This window comes from Apodemus sylvaticus, chromosome 21 (genome assembly GCF_947179515.1).
Source record: "Apodemus sylvaticus chromosome 21, mApoSyl1.1, whole genome shotgun sequence".
In the NCBI taxonomy this organism is placed as follows: domain Eukaryota; kingdom Metazoa; phylum Chordata; class Mammalia; order Rodentia; family Muridae; genus Apodemus; species Apodemus sylvaticus.
This window is the reverse complement of record NC_067492.1, coordinates 23,454,129-23,471,309: the sequence shown is the minus strand read 5'-3', so window position 1 is coordinate 23,471,309 and position 17,181 is coordinate 23,454,129. Positions and strand designations below refer to the sequence as shown.

Sequence of the window (17,181 nt, the reverse complement as noted above, 5' to 3'; positions counted from 1 at the left end):
AGGTTTCAGAGACAGACGGACGGACAGACAGAGAGGTGTGTGTGTGTCTGTCTGTTTGTCTGTCTGTCTGTATTGTTCCAGACCAAGTGGTAACTTTTGTCAGGAAACAATGATAGTGATTTTTAGTAGATGATATCAAATCTTCATTAAGACATAAGTTAAAGATTCTGAGGGCAGCACTGGTAGATTGGCTGAAAATGCAGTTGAACAGTTTGCACACTAAATAGTATAATGCCCTCTCTTAACTTCTAGAACACTTGAGATAGGTTTATATTGTTAGATGAGAGTCTGGAGGATTTATTGGAGGTGCACAACAGAAAAAATTACAGAATCTGAAAAATAAACTTTATTATTTTAAAATGTCTAACTTACAGTTACTTGAATTTTTCTGTTATAAGTAGCTAAACATAATCTTAGCATAAAAGGCATATATTAACTCATCTACACCATATAGGCATGGTGGCTCTTAATATTAAAGGGCATTAGTTAACACTGGCTCAAACTAAGTTTTATGAAAATGTAATTAAAACCTACAAAGAAAGCTAGGCATAGTGATCACCCCTGTAAACCTAGCATTTGAGTAGCTTAGAAGGAAGATTGCCACAGACTCAAGGAAGGTCTGTCTGAGCTGCTGAGTGAGACCCTATCTCATTAACTAAAACAAAATTATGTGTATGTATTTAAACATGGCTCATCTGTAACATACATGCCGGTATAGTGCAAACACAGAATGCTGGTTTAAATTCTTTTGTTGTTTTGTTTGGGTTTTTTTTTATTTGTTTTGTTTTTGAGACAGGGTTTTTCTCTCTGTGACTGTTGTCCTGGACCTATGACTCTGTAGACCAGAGTAGCCTTGAACTAACAGGGTTCAACTTGCTTCTGTTTCCCCAGTGTTAGGATTAAAGGCATACACTGCCATCAACCAGTTTAAATAAAACATTTTAAAGTACAAACTTGTTATTAAAGTAAGGACCAAAGATGTACGTGTTATTTAAAAGCCACCAGTCTCACTTTTTAATTTAATTTATTATTTTGTGTGTATGGGTGTTTTGGCTACATGTGTGTCTACACTATTTGTGTGTACAATGCCCCTGGAAACCAGAAGAAACATTGGGTCTTCCTAGAATTAGAGTTACAGGCAGATTATTAGCCTCCATATAGGTTTTTATCTTCCTAGATAGATGGCCCAAAGATATATATCTTTTAAAAAGATCTAAATCTACCTCCAGTTCCCAGGAACCACTGCCCTCCTTTGTTTTTCAAGGGCATTGCTTACACAGTTGGTGTATAGTCATACGTACAGGCAAAACACTCAACAAATAGAATACGTTTTTAAAAAGTGGCATCTTAGCCAGGTGGTGGTCATGCATACCTTTAATCCCAGTACTCAGGAAGAAGAAGAAAGCGGATCTCTGGATTTGAGGCCAGCCTGTTCTACAAAGTGAGTTCCAGGACAGCCAGGGCTACATACAGAAACCCTGTCACAAACAAACAAACAAGTGGTATCTTTTATTAAAGATTTTTCTACTTATTTACTAGCCATTTCTTTTTGATGTGTTCTAATTATATCCATGTGTCCTTTGAAAAAGATAGTTGGAATTATGGCTTATCATCCTTGAATTAAGTTGTTTCTGGAATGTGAATTACATCAAGAATCTTACCTTTTGTAAAATAGTGCCATAAGTCCTTAGTTGTATCCTTAGATCTTTATGCCACATTAGTTGCAGGTTTTGTAGACCAGTTTTTCTCAATTCTGTCTAAAACAACAATAAAATGGAAATTCAACAATAATATAGATGAATTTGCATGTAATAGTAACAATGTCAGTGTTACAGTGTTAAAAGGAAGTATAGAAATTAAAATATAAAGCTAACTTAAAGTAATGAAAATAATGTTCTAAAATGTAGAGACTTGCTAATAATGACTTAAAGAAGACAGTGAAGTAGTCATTTAACACCTGCAATTCAGTGTGAGTTTTGTAGGTACAAAGGTGAGTGTATTGATCAGTAACCTAAATTCCATGAGTGGCATTATTTGCAATGACATAATTTTCTGAAATGATGAACTGTTTACATGGTAATTAAGTTTATGAAAAACTTATAAATGTTAAAGCTTAAAAATGTTTTGTGTTTTTACATACCAAGGATTTGGCTTCTAGGTTTATAATCTTTTTTTATACTTGAATGTCTGATGAGGCATTCTAAAATACTGTATGTTACATAGGCTAGTTAGTTACTTTGAGGAACTATAATTATTGAATGTATTGATGGGAATTTCTATCTCTAACCCCTTCTCAATAATTGCCTGTGGTATAGCCCACTTCTCTTGTTAGGTGAACATGACCACTCTACTACAAAAACCATTTCTCATGTTTGATAACTAAAATTCAAAATAGCTTTCCAACCCCGACTCCTTCCTAGAGGGCAGTACTGTCCATGTTAAGGATTCTTCTGACCCACAACCATAAATCAGGTGGAGCTCAAGGAGTCTTGTAGAAGATTGAGGGATGGGGGGGGGGGGCTGGAGAGGTCAAAGACACCTTAGAAGACCTACAGAGTCAACTAGTCTGGGCCTATGGGGGCTCACAGAGGCTGGGCCACCAACTAGGGAGCATGTGGGAGCTGGATGTAGCAGCTGTGCAGCTGGGACTCTCTCGGTCTCTGTCCCCTGCCATTGGATCCCTTTCCCCCTACCTGGGATGCGGACTTGGTCCCCAGTGGGGTAGAGTGATACCCAAGGGGTGCTCCCCCTTCTCTGAAGAGGCAAGGGAACAATGGAGGAAGGATTTGTAAGGGTAGTTCTGGGAAGAAAGGAAGTGGGAGCTCTGATTGGGATGTAAAGTGAATTAAAAAAAAAATTGGAGAAAAAATAGAAACTTAAAAGAAAAAAAAAGGGGGTGGCTTGAGAGATGGTTCGGTGGTTAAAAGTACCAACTCTTCTTCCAAAGGTCCTGAGTTCAGCAACCATGGTAGCTCACAATCATCTGTAATGGGATCCAATGCTCTCTTCAAGTGTGTCTGAAGACAACTACAGCTTGCTCACTTACATAAAATAAATAATTTTAAAAAATAACTATTCTGGAGCTGGACATTGTGGCATTTACCTTTAATCCCAGTATTTAGGAGGCAGAAGCTAGCAGATCTCTCTCAGTTTGAGACTATTCTTGTCTACATAGTGTTCTGGGCTAGCTAAGGCCACATAGTGAGATATTGTTTCAAAACAAGAACACAAAACAAAAAGTACTGCTGCTCTGGACCTGGGTCAGCAAACAATAGCCTTTATGAGCCCAGACTGGCCCTATATCTTTCTTTGTACAACTTGTGAGCTAGGAATGGTTTTATGGTTGGAGGAAAATAGCAAGAGAATACTATTTGAAACACATTAAATTCAGATTTAAGTGCTCATAAAGTTGTACAGAAACATGATTATTCTAAGAAGCCAAGGAAGCCTGGGTCGTCTGCAAGAGCAATGCACGCTCTTAACTACTGAGCCATCTCCAGTCCACCCTTTTTAAATGTCATTTGTATTTATGGAATACTGATTCAATTAATACCATTTCAATTAAAGAAAAAAGACTGTTTCTATAATAGGTTCTCAGTAAAAGGCAGACAGTTAGGATAATGAATAAGATAGTTTATGCTTTTTGTAGCTTGTATGGTTCCCAGGAGAGTAGATAATAAAATTTAAAAGTGTTGATAGCAGTCAATACTGTGAAAATAAAGTAGTAGAAGAAATGTACATACGGATGCAGGCTTCTCTAAGGGTACTGATCTTTGGAAACAAAGCTAAATAAAATGAAGGCAGAGGATAATAGGAAAATCAGAAAGAAGAACATTCCAGATGGTTAAAATACTAAGTAGTCCTGGTATTAAAGACAGGCATAGTGGTACACATGTACCTAAGAGGCAGAGGTAGGCAATAAATATCTGTGCATTCAAAAAGAATTCCAGAATAGTCAGGACTACACAGAGAAACTTTGTATCAAAAAAACCAAAGTAAATAAATAAGTGGGTCCTGAGGTTTGGAATGGAATGGGCAATTGTTCAAGTAATAATGTCTAGGCTGGCTGTGGGAACAAAGATAAGAACAACAAAGGTTCAAATCTCATAGGCCTGTATGTAAATCATCATGGGGATTTGAATTAGCTCTGAATGGAGGGAAACTATTAGAGAGTTTTCAGTGAGGGTAAGGAATGATATGGGGGACTATCGGTTTTTTTAAATTAATAGATTTATGTAGTATGTGTGTATATGTGTGTAGACATGGACATGCAGTAGTATGCACTCCAAAGGAGGTCAGAAGACAAATTTGGGGGTTGGTTCTCTCCCACCATACAGGTCTGGAGATTGAACTCAGAATATTAGGCTTAGAAGCAAGTGCTTTTACCTGCTGAGCCATCTCATTTGCCTATGTTTTTTATGGTGGTGGTGGTGGTGGTGGTGGTGGTGGTAAATTCAAAGGTGGCTTATGCACTAAAGTGGGAGACTCCACTCTAGAAAGCTTACAAATTTAAGTCCAACCTGGCCTACATAGCAAGACTCTGTTCTGAAAAATACATAAATAAATGCCAAAAACATGCTGATGAAGACAAAGGTATAAGATAGGTAAAAATTTTTGTCTTTATGATTATAGATGTAAATAGAATCAGTAGTGACAAACTGAATCTGATAGAACATTAAAAGGATTGAATATCTTTTTAGCATATAAAAATAGTTAATATGTCACAGTAATATCAAAGGGGAAAAAAACACATACTCATGCAGATTGATTTTAAAAGTACATTTTCAGGGGCTAAGGGGTATAGCTAGGTAGTAGAATATATGCTTAATTTATACAAAACTCTGGGTTTCTTTTCCTGCACCAGAAAAATGTATCCTTGTTTTTAATTACATGAATCCATGTAGTCTTGTGTGTCTTTATATTTTCATGTGTACACGTTTGTTTGTGACGGCCAGAAGATGGCCTTGGGTGTTGTTACTCAGCTGCCATATATCTTGGTTTTAAGACAGATCGGGTTGCCTCTGTTTCGAGTGCTGGAATTTTAAGGCATGTACCACGACACTGGCATTGTAGGCTTTGGAGCAAAAAAAAAAACTGAGGCATGGTCTCTCAGTTAACACAGGCTGGTCTTGAATTTTATATGTGGACCAAATGGTTTATATCAGCCTTAGTCTGCTAAGCCCTACCTTGTCTTTTCAAATTTTTTGATGATTCAAATGTTCTGTCTGTCTTTCCCCAACCCTCCCCACCTCCAAGTTCCTTTTTAACATGTTCTAGTGTTTAAATCTCTGTAATTTAAAAATTTGGGAGCTGGAAAATGGCTCAGCAGTTGAGAGCACTAGCTGCTCTTTCAGAAGACCCAGGTTTGATTCTCAGCACCCACATGGTAGCTAACAGCTATGTGTTAACTCTAGTTCTAGAGAATACAGTGCCCTCTTGCTCTCCCAGGGCACTAGGCACACAAATCATGCACAGACATACATTCAGACAAAACACTCATGTAAATAAAAAAATTGGAGGGCTTTTTATGGGTTAATTTTTTTTCCCCAACATATCTTTATTGAGGGCTAGAGAGATGGGTCAGTGGTTAAGAGTGCTGACTGCTCTTCCAGGGGTCCTGAGTTCAATTCCAGCAACCACATGGTGGCTCAGACCATCTGTAATGGGATCTGATGCCCACTTCTGGTGTGTCTGAAGACAGCTACAGTGTACTCATATACATGAAATAAATATCTTTATCAATTATTTGAACATTTCACATCATACACCCTGATCATGCTCACCCTTTGACAACCACCCCCTTCACCTCCCCAAAAAGGGAAGGAAAAAAACAAATCCGTCTTGTATCGTCCATATACTCAGTGAGCATGGCCAAACTTTCATGGGTTACTTTCACTGCCTTGTTTTGTGATAATACTTTTATGTACAATAGTATGTAACACAAATATACTAGACTTATAAGCTTATTTTAAAATGCCTGGATAATGAGGTGTACTTTCTTGTGTTTCTTCTTTTCATTTAGCTCCTGGGCTATAGTGAAAAGCCAATAAATCTACAGATGTTTATTGGAACAGCTGATGATAGGTATTTACGACCTCATGCATTTTACCAGGTGCATCGAATTACTGGAAAGACAGTTGCTACTGCAAGTCAAGAGATAATAATCGCCAGCACAAAAGTTCTAGAAATCCCACTTCTACCTGAAAATAACATGTCAGCAAGGTATCTTTTTTTTTTTCAGTTGTTTTGCTTTGTTTTGTTTTTTTTGAGATGAGGGGTCTCATTATGTAGCTCTGGCTGTCTTACAACTTTCTGTGTAGACCCTGCTGGTCTCAAACTCACAGATCTACCTGCCTCTGCCTCCAGCCAGGTAACTTAAAACCTTTGTTAAAATGAGCAAGCTCAGGGGTTAAAATCTCATATTCTTCTTCCAGAGGACTAAAGTTTGGTTCTCAGCACACATATAAGGTACCTGGCAACTGCCTGTGATTTCAGCTTTCCAGTATCTCTGATACCCATAATCATCACAGGCACCCAAACTCCTGTGCATGAACATGCTCACACAGTTAAGAATAATCATTTTTTTAAAAACCTAAATTTTTTTTTAGATGTATTTATTTTATATACGTTGTTAGTACACTGTTGTTGTCTTCAGACACAGCAGAAAAGGGCATTGGGGATCCCATTACAGATGGTTATGAGCCACCATGTGGTTGCTGGGAATTGAACTCAGGACCTTTGGAAGAGCAATCAGTGCTCTTAACTGCTGAGCCATCTCTCCAGCCCCCTAAATTTTTAAAAAATCAGTTTTTTTCCCCTTGAAACAAAACTACAAGTTGGGTTGGCTTTGGTTTTTAGCTAACTACAAAATATAAAATTGTTTAAAACTAACTGACTAACATATAAATAAATCTGAAAATTTTGCTCAGGAGAATAGCAGGTTTTCTATTTCTAGAAAGACAGTTGGTGACTTGTATCTGTAATCCCAGAAGGGAGGAAGAACAGGAGTTCAAGGTAATCCTCAACTACATGGTGAATTAAAGGTCAGCCTGAGTTTTTATATATATATATATATATATATATATATATATATATATATATATAATCCTGTATCAAAAAACCAGGAACAGTGGACGGGTAGTGGCTCATGCCTTTAAAAAGTCTTAGCATTTCAGAGGCAGAGGTAGATGGATCTCTTTGAGGCCTGCCTCTCTATATTTTCAACTCTAGGCCAGCCAAGCCTATAATGAGATATTGTCTAGGAACAAACAACAACAAAAATACAGAACACAATACTTTAAATATCTACTCAAAGCCTCTTCCTGTCTTAAAAGTAGGATGAATGTGAATGTGTCAGTGTTATACCCTGATTGAAAATAAAAGTTAGTTTGTTTGTATACCTGTAATCCTAACACTTAGAAGTCTAAAGTCAGGACAACTTTTTTTTTTTTTAAAGATTTATTTATTTTACCCGGGCAGTGGTGGCACACGCCTGTAATCCCAGCACTCTGGGAGGCAGAAGCAGGTAGATTTCTGAGTTCGAGGCCAGCCTGGTCTACAGAGTGAGTTCCAGGACAACCAGGGCTATACAGAGAAACCGTCTGGGGGGGGGGGGGGAGGGGGATTGATTTATTTATTTTATATATATGAGTATACTGTAGCTATACAGATGGTTGTGAGCCATCGGGTGGTTACTGGGAATTGAACTCAGGACCTCTGCTCACTCCCGGCCCTACTTGATCCGGCCCCAAAATTTATTTATTGTTATATATACATTGTAGCTGTCTTCAGACATACCAGAAGAGGGCGTCAGATCTCATTATGCATGGTTGTGAGCCACCACGTGGTTGTTGGGAACTGAACTCAGGACCTCTGGAAGAGCAGTCAGTGCTCTTAACCGATGAGCTATCTTGACAACTTTTGAGTTTGAAGTTATTTGGGCCACAAAGGGAGACCCTATCTTAGAAAACAAAAACAAGATTTTTTTTCAAACCAATTTTTAAAAAGAAAAAAACTTTTTAAAGATTTATTTATTTTATATATGTGAGTACACTGTCACTGGCTTCAGACATACCAGAAGAAAACATCAGATTCTTCTATAGATGGTTGTGAGCCACCATGTGATTGCTGGGAATTGAACTCAGAACCTTTGGAAGAGCAGCCAGTGCTCTTAACTGCTGAGCAATCTCTTCAGCCCTTCAAACAAAATTTAGTATGTATTCTCATTGCTGAATATGAGTGTTTTTATAGGTATATATGGTCTCTGTTTTGTTTTGGGTTTTTTTTTTTTTTCATTTCTTAGTTTTAAGAATTATGAATGTTTTTAGTCTGTCTGTCTGTCTGTCTGCATATATACATGTGTAGGGCTGGTGCCCAAGGAGGATAAAAGAAGGGCTCCGATCCCCAGTAGCTAGAGTTACAGACTGTCGTTAGCTGCTATGTGGTTTTTGGGAATGGAACCCCGGTCCCTTGGAAGTCTTAACTGCCGAGCCATTTCTCCAGCTCAATTACTTTATTTTAATTACTTTATTTTAAAAAAAAATCCCCCTTTTTAAAAAAAATTATCTATTTTATGTGTATGAGTGTTTTGCTCAGTTGTAAATCTATCATACATGTTCTGGAACTGGAGTTACGGACAGCTGTGAGCTACCTTATAGAAGCTGAGAATCAAAGTTGAGTCTTCTGTAAGAACAAATGCTCATAACTGCTAAACTGTCTGTCTGTCTTTTTTCTTATCTTTGTGTATTTTTTAATATGTGTATATGTGTGTGCTGAGTGTATGTATGTGCACCATGTGCATACAGTGCCTAAGAAGATCAGAAGACTGTGTCAGATCTCCTGAAATGCATGTTACAAGCAATTGTAAACTGCCTGGTGGGAGTATTAGGAACCAAACTTGAATGTTCTGCGTGAACATATACCTGTTAAGCACTGAGCCATCTTTATAACCCCTTATTTTTGTTTATAAGCCCAGGTTGGCCTTAATTAAGGCAATCCTCAAGTATTTTCCAAGTATTGGGATTATTAGAATATGCTGTCACACCCACTCCAAATTTTTCACCTAATTTGGGGTAGAGAGTTCTTTCTGGAAAACTTCTGTTGTTTTGAGTTAGTCTCTTATAACCCATTTTGGCTTTGAACTCACTATATAGCTGAGATTGACCTAGAACTCCTGATCCTTCTGACTCTCTTCAAGTTCTAGGATTATAGGTGTACATGACCTGGCAGATTAACAGTTTGTTTGTTTGTTTGTTTGTTTGTTTGTTTGTTGGATTTTGGTTTTTTTTTTCCAAGACAGGGTTGTTCTGTATAGCCCTGGCTGTCCTGGAACTCACTCTATAGACCAGACTGGCCTTGAACTCAGAAATCCACCTGCTTCTGCTGGGATTACAGGCGTGCGCCACCACCACCTGGCGAAATTAACAGTTTCTGAATACTGAAATTAAAAATGTGTTTTTTTTTCTAGTATTGACTGTGCAGGTATTTTGAAGCTCCGCAACTCAGATATAGAACTTCGAAAAGGAGAAACTGATATTGGCAGAAAAAATACTAGAGTCCGACTTGTATTTCGCGTGCACATCCCTCAGCCCAGTGGAAAAGTCCTTTCTCTACAGATAGCATCTATTCCTGTTGAGTGCTGTAAGTGAGCTTGTAATATGTTTTAAGGTTTTGCTGCAAGTTTTGTATTTATTTTTTTATTAAAACCGGATATATATATTAAAAATACAGACTGAGCTATTGAGTCTGAGTTGCTGGCTTGTTTTTCTGACATGAATATAAGTTAACAAGGTGAAAAGCATGCTATTAGGTTAGAAATGTCTTCTCACTGCAGTTTGATTCTAGGCAGCCATGTGACTGCTGAGAAGTTCTTCCTTCCTCTTCTCTGCCTCCCTCTGTTCTTGCCTCCAACTTCCATTTCTTCTGGCTCCTGCCTCAAGCCTGTTGGGATTGAGTATAGGTTTGCACCTTTTCTACCTGTAAAGGAAAGTATATGAGGATCCTGTGGTAAAGCTATATGATCTTGATGCTTTTAGTTGTCACTTGATTGTCTTTCAAGAGTAACCATAATATAATAGAATTCTATTTTTCAGGCTTACCCCTCAGCTGAATAAGAATTAATGGGGTGGGTGAGTAATGGGATACGGTGTAGCTGAGTATCATCTTGAATTTATGTACTTCTGACTACATCTCTCAAGTGCAGGGGTTACAGGAATGCATCACTATGCCAGGGTTATGTGGATCAAATCTAGGGTCCTGGGTATGCTAGGTAGCATCTTACCAACTGAACTACATCCTCACCCAAACTACATATATTCTTAATTTGAGATCACATGTAATTATAAAATCTTCCTTTGTGTCTGTTTGGTAGTTTCTAATGAGTCAAATAGTTTTATCATCTCCCGAGTAAATGTAAGAATGCCTGAGAAAAATCTCAATGATATAACTTACTATAGAACAAGTTTGGATATTTTAAAAAGTAATCTGGGTATATGGTACAGAATTTATAGTGGGTTTAGGGACATGTGTCTGTAATTTTAGTACTTGGGGAGGTGAAGGCAAGAGGTCATCCTTGACTACAGATGAAGTTTAAAACCAGCTTTAACTATGACTCAAAAAAGAGGGTGGGAGTGGGGCAGTGGTGGCCCATTCCTTTAATCCTAGCACTTGGGAGGCAGAGTCAGGTGGATTTCTGAGTTCGTGGCTAGCCTGGTCTAGAGTGAGTTCCAGGGCTATACAGAGAAACCCTGTCTGGAAAAACCAAAAAAGAAAAAAAGAAAAGAAAAGGAAAGAAAAGAGGGTGGGGTGGGGGAAACTATATTATTAGCAGTTAAGAACAGGAAGTAGTAGGAAAGGGTAGAATAAAACCTAAGTAAAAGGGGCTGTAGAATTGGCTCAGTAGTTAAAAGCACTGACTGCTCTTCCAGAGGTCCTGAGTTCAATTCCCAGCAACCACATGGTGGCTCACAACCATTTGTCATGGGATCTCATGCTCTCTTCTAGTGTGTCTGAAGACAGCTACAGTGTACTCATAAAATAAAATAAGAATAGAATAGAATAGAAAAGTAACATCAAACATTAGAAAGCAGATTATAGCCAGGTGTGCTGATGTTCACCTTCAAGGTTTTAGTAAGCAGAAACAGGATTTGTGATCCAGGCCTGGTCTATAGAGTCAGTTCTAAGACATCTACTGCTTGCACAGAGAAACCCTGTCTTGAAATGCCAATCAATCAATCAATCAATCAATATAAGAATAGAAATGGGAAAAAAAGACATAATCAGATTTGTTCCTGAAATCCTGTGGAAGTAGAAAAATGTAGTCATTGCAGAAAGTCATTGTTGGTTTTAGAAATTAAATAGTAGGAATGGAGAGATGGCTCAGCAGTTAGGAGCACTGACTGCTTTTCCAGAGGTCCTGAGTTCAATTCCTAGCAACCACATGGTAGCTCACAACCATTTGTAATGGAGTCTAATGTCCTCTTCTGATGTGTGTCTGAAGACAGTTACAATGTACTCACATACATAAAAATAAATAAATCTTTTTTAAAAAAGAAATTAAATAGTAAAATTTGTGTCCCATTATGTTTTAGTTATTTATTTTAAAAATGATCCTCCATAGAAGTCTAATGTTGTGATGACCTGAGAAAGAGTTGCTCGTTCCATAGGAGTTACTTACATACTTGCCTTCACTTAATTGCTCATAGTTTGATTACATATTTTCGACTTGATTTTTGTAATTAGATTTGTAAATTATAACAGTTCTGCAGATGGCATACTTGAGTTAAATTAAAAAAAACAAAATATTAAGTAAATTTATGGGAGCCAATGCATCAGTTAAAAATCATTCATTTCGGGGCTGGAGAGATGGTTCAGTGGGTAAGAGCACCGACTGCTCCTCCGGAGGTCATGAGTTCAAATCCCAGCAACCACATGGTGGCTCACAACCACCCGAAAAGAGATCTTCCTGTGTCTGAAAACAGCTACAATGTACTTACATATAATAAATAAATAAATCTTTAAAAAAAAAAACATTCATTTCTCTTTTTCAGATTTTTTTGCAGTTGTACTCTAAATTAATTGCATATCAATTCATTATAACTCTCTTGTTTGTAAACATTTTCGCTCTTTTAAGAAAAATTATTACCAGTGTCTTGATTTTTTTAAAAGATTAATTCCAATATTTATTTTATAGTTTGGGCATACCTTGAATGTGTGAAATATTTTAAAATAATATTTTGTTTTTCTTAACTCTTAAAAACAGCTCAGCGATCTGCTCAAGAACTCCCTCATATTGAGAAGTACAGTATCAATAGTTGCTCTGTCAATGGAGGACACGAAATGATTGTGACTGGATCTAATTTTCTTCCAGAATCCAAAATCATTTTTCTTGAAAAAGGACAAGGTAAATAATATAAAATACAAATTAACTCAGTCTAAGTGATCAAAGAAGAAAAAAAAAATTTTTTTCCTGGCTGTCCTGGAACTCACTCTGTAGACCAGGCTGGCTTCGAACTCAGAAATCCACCTGCCTCTGCCTCCCAAGTGCTGGGATTAAAGGCGTGCACTGCCACCACTGCCCGGCAAGAAGGAAATAAGTAGGTATTTCAGTTATATTTAAACACCAAATAGTCTTTATAAAGTTATAAGCATCATCTAAGCACTGGGTTTTATTGAAACTTAGTTACTAAATTTATATGTAAATGTTAAATTCTCTTTAATGACATATTAAAAATAATTCATTCAGCATTTCTACTACTTGATGTTCACTCAGGAAATCTGGGAACATATGTCCACCCAAAGGCTGAGATGCAGGTGTCTATGGCAGCATTGTTCATAACAGCTCCAAAGCAGAAAGAGCAAAATCCTTACTGACTGATGAGCAGATAAAACAGATGTTGTGTCCACACTGCCCTAGTTTCATCACTCTTGCTTTGATAAAATACCCAGACATTTAGGTAACAAAGGGAGTTTGGTTTATAATCCCAGGTTACAGCTCTTGTGGGAAGTAAAGGCAGGCGTTCCAGCAGCTAGTCACACCCACAGTTCTAGACAGTCCCGCTGGAGACTCTTCCCAGGTGAGTCCAGGTTGTGTCAGATTGACAATTAAAACTCATCATCATACATAAGTGGGACAATTAGTTCTAAAAACAGGAAGTAGTACTAATGTATGTTGCAACATAGATAAATATTGGAGACATTAAAAGAAACCATAACAGAATATATAGAATAAGTAGTTCATAGAAATAGGAAATAGATTTAGATCTTTGCAGTTATGCAAGAAGTGATGGTCTGGAATTAGCAATTGGTTGTACAACTCTATGCATATCCTAAACTAAATTGCATAGGGATGAAATTAGCAAGGTATGCTGGTCTAAATACTTTTGGTTGGTTGGTTTTGTTTTGTTTTGTTTTGTTTTTCAAGACAGAATTTTTCTGTGTAGCCCTGGTTGTCAGGGAACTCACTCTGTAGACCAAGCTGACCTTGAACTCAGAGATCACCCTGCTTCTGCCTCCCAAGTGCTGGGACTAAAGGTGCACACCGCCACCGCTGCTGCAGCCACTGCTGACTTGGTTTTAACTTCAACCTTAAACTAATGCTGCTACCCTCTACTGCAGGGCTGGAATTTCAGTCATCTGCCCCCACACTGGGCACCTTGCTTTTCTTTAGTTTTCTTTAAGTTTATTTTTCTCTTCATGTTCGAGTGCGTGTGTTTTGAGGGTATATGTGTTTTGTTTTTTTTTGTGCATGTTTTGGAGGCCAGAGACCATTATCAGTTCTTTAATTGGTTTCTAATTTGGGGGGAAAGGAAAGAGAAAAATTTCTCACTAACTAGCTGTTAACCCAGGCAGCCTACTGTTACTCTTTCATTATTTTTTAATACTACATTTTCTTTTGTTAGTTGGAACTCCGTGAGAAAAAAACATTCTCTCTGCCAATAATTTGTGAACTATGTAGATTAGATTTTCTGTGTTTTCAAACTTTAATTGCTTTTAACTGTAAATTTGAGCGGTGGTGGCCCAGCACTTGGGAGGCAGAAACAGGCGGATTTCTGAGTTTGAGGCCAGCCTGGTCCACAGAGTGAGTTCCAGGACAGCCAGGACTACACAGAGAAACCCTGTCTCGGAAAAAAAAAAACCAAAAAACCTGTAAATTTTCTCTTTTAATAGATGGAAGACCTCATTGGGAGGCTGAAGGAAAAATAATCAGAGAAAAATGTCAAGGGGTAAGAAATTTACCTTAATTATTTAATTAGTAAGAAGTATTTAAAAGGGGCTGGAGAAATGGCTCAGTGGTTAAGAGCACTTATTCCTCTTGCAGGGGATCGGGGTTCAGTTTCTAGTGCTCACCTGATGGTTCATAACCATCTGTAACTGCAGATCCAGGCTATCCAATCTCCACCTCTGATCTCCTCAGAAACCAGGCACACACGTATGGTACATAGTACATATATGCAGGCAAACATTTATTCACATAAAATTTTAAAAATACATAATTCTTAAAGAAATATTTTATTAAAAGAAAAGTAGTATTTAAGGACGGGCATGGTGACATATGCCTTTAATCCTAGAACATGGGAGATAGAGATAGCTACTTGTCTGTGAGCTAAAGGCCAGTCTAGTCTTGAAAGTGAAACTTTATCTCTTCCTACCCCTCCCCCACCCCTCAAAAAAGAGTATTTAAAAATGTAGGAGAAAATTGATAATGCAGCTTTATAGTGTGGGAAAGAATAGTGAGTAAAAGAAAAGTAAATTAGAATTTTTATTTGTTTGGAAGTGTGATACTATTCTGGTATTCAAATTAAAGTTTAAGAAAAATAAACAAGCCTGGCCATGGTGGGGCATGTCTTTAATCCCAGCACGCTGGAGGCAGAAGCAGACCTAATCTCTGAGTTTAAGGCCAGCCTAGTGTGCACAGTGAATTCCAGAATAGTGAGGGTTACCCTATCAAAATCCTGTCTTGAAGAAAATAAACAATTTATATTTTATCTTCTGTGTAAAAAAGGAAAAAAAATTGGAAACGAGAAATTAGAAATGGAAGAACTTTCATAATAAAAGTGTCACTAAGTTTAGAATGGTGGCTCCACACCTTTAATCCTAGTAGAAGCAGCAGAATCTACAATTCAGAGGCCAGCTTAGTCTTTAAGAGGAAATCTAGGCCAGCCATGGCTGCATGGTGAGACTGTCTCTAAAAAGCAAAGGATGTATATAGTGTGCTAGCTTGTAACTACAGCACTCAAGGGGCAGAAGATAGGTAATATGTTCCTCTTTGCCCCTCAAAGCAACTATGCCTTCTAGTTTTTAAGTCAACTTGATACTTGGGATTGATACAAAAGGGAGCTTCAATTTAAAAAATGAGGGCGGAGGGGGGGCGGAATATATATATATATTACAGCCTCAATTGAGAGTATAAAGAATGCTTCAAGCTGTGGGCAAGCCTATAGGGCATTTCCTTAGTGATTGATGTGGGGGAGTCCTACTTATTGAGGGTGGGGCCACCCCTGTGCAGGTGGGCCTGGATTCTGTAAGAAAGCAGACTGAGCAAACTCAGGGGGAGCAACCCAGAAAGCAATACCTGTCCATGGCCTCTGCATCGGCTTCTGCTTCAAGGTTCTTGCCCCTTTTGAGTTTCTGTCCTGACTTCCTTCCATGATGATAGTAATACAGAAGTATAATCCAAATAAATCATTTCTTTCCTGAAATTATTATCTCCTGCTTTTGTCATGGTGGGGGTTGGTTGGTTTTTGTCATGGTGTCTTAGCATAGCAATATTAATCCCATCTAGGACAGTAACTGTACTTCTTTTTGAGTAGGCACGGCCCTTTTCTTAATAACTTTGCTTGTAGTGGGACAAGCCCCTAGTGATTTGTCATTAAATATACACTTCCTAACACCACAGCTACTCATCAAGCCATTAAATTTTCCATAATCCTTACAACAAGAACCTGTGGTCTTGCATCTTGACTGGAATAGACACAGTCAGATTGGTGATTAGCTTTGATTTTCAGATAACAATTTTCACTTTGTATGTGTATATAGGTTTTATATACTTCCAACTTAGATGTTTGGAATATAAAACTCATGCTATGAAATCTAAACTAGGGGCTAGAGAGATGGGTCAGCTGTTAAGAGCACTTGTTGCTCTTCCAGAGGACTTGAGTTTGGCCCCCAGTACTCATGAGGTAGCTAACGTTCTCTTAACCACAGTTCCAAAGGATATAACATCTTCTGACCTCCTTGGGTACTACACACATGCAGTACTCTAACATTCTTAGGCAAATGCTTATTTAATTTTTTAAAAGAGAAAACTATATATAATACAACTTGAGAAATGTTAATCATGATCATATATTCAAGTGGGCCTCCTGCTAAGATATATATAGTAGGGGCTGGAGAGATGGCTCAGTGGGTAGGAGCACTGACTGCTCTTCCAGAGGTCTTGGATTCAATTCCCAGCATCCACATGGCTCACAAACATCTGATCTGATGCTCTCTTCTGGTGTGTCTGAAGGCAGCAACATTGTACTCATACATAAATAAATCTAGCCTGGCAGTGGTAGCACATGCCTTTAATCCCAGCACTTGGGAAGCAGAAGCAGGCAGATTTCTGAGTTCAAGGACAGCCAGGGCTGTGCAGAGAAACCCTGTCTCAAAAACAAACAAAAATCAAAATACACACACACACACACTAACCTGAGTGTTCAGTAGAGCCATGTATTTCAGTACATAGTATGTAGTAAGACTTTATTTTAAAATGTATACAATTTAGCTCAGGCTGGCCTTGAATTTGTGATCTATCTGCTTCTAGGTCAAGAGTATTGTGGTTACAAATATGCATCACCATGCCTAAAGTCTCTTATTTTTCCTCTAACTAGAAACACAATGGGTGGGTAAAAATCAGTTTCCTTAATGATTAAAGATTTTGTCTTTGTCAACAAGGTATTCGTGTAAATAAATCTCCAAATGATTTGACTACTTTATGTGCATAATTTTCTGTGATGGGAAAACCCTTGCATTAAGAGTTAAGTTTCATGAGTTGCTCTGTATTTAGCAGGTGCATTTCCCTTTTAGTTCTTAGTTTGACATAGTCTTCCTTTCCTTGTTTCTTAGGCTCACATTGTCCTTGAAGTCCCTCCCTACCATAACCCAGCAGTTACGTCTGCCGTGCAGGTGCACTTTTATCTT

General features: G+C 37.9%; 1 protein-coding gene across 4 annotated transcripts in view; it reads left to right on the top strand.

The window, feature by feature from the left end:
* Positions 1 to 17,181, top strand: part of Nfatc3 (nuclear factor of activated T cells 3) — a 76,283-nt gene that overhangs the window by 30,555 nt on the left and 28,547 nt on the right. For 3 of the 4 annotated variants that reach the window (XM_052167281.1, XM_052167282.1, XM_052167284.1), the window contains exons 4-8: positions 6,023 to 6,222; positions 9,467 to 9,639; positions 12,260 to 12,400; positions 14,167 to 14,222; positions 17,107 to 17,181. The exon at positions 17,107 to 17,181 is cut by the window's right edge and continues 52 nt beyond it. In XM_052167281.1, the coding sequence (XP_052023241.1) occupies positions 6,023 to 6,222; positions 9,467 to 9,639; positions 12,260 to 12,400; positions 14,167 to 14,222; positions 17,107 to 17,181 (645 nt within the window). The remainder of the gene's footprint in view (positions 1 to 6,022; positions 6,223 to 9,466; positions 9,640 to 12,259; positions 12,401 to 14,166; positions 14,223 to 17,106) is intronic. The other variant, XM_052167285.1, reaches the window with a different exon arrangement.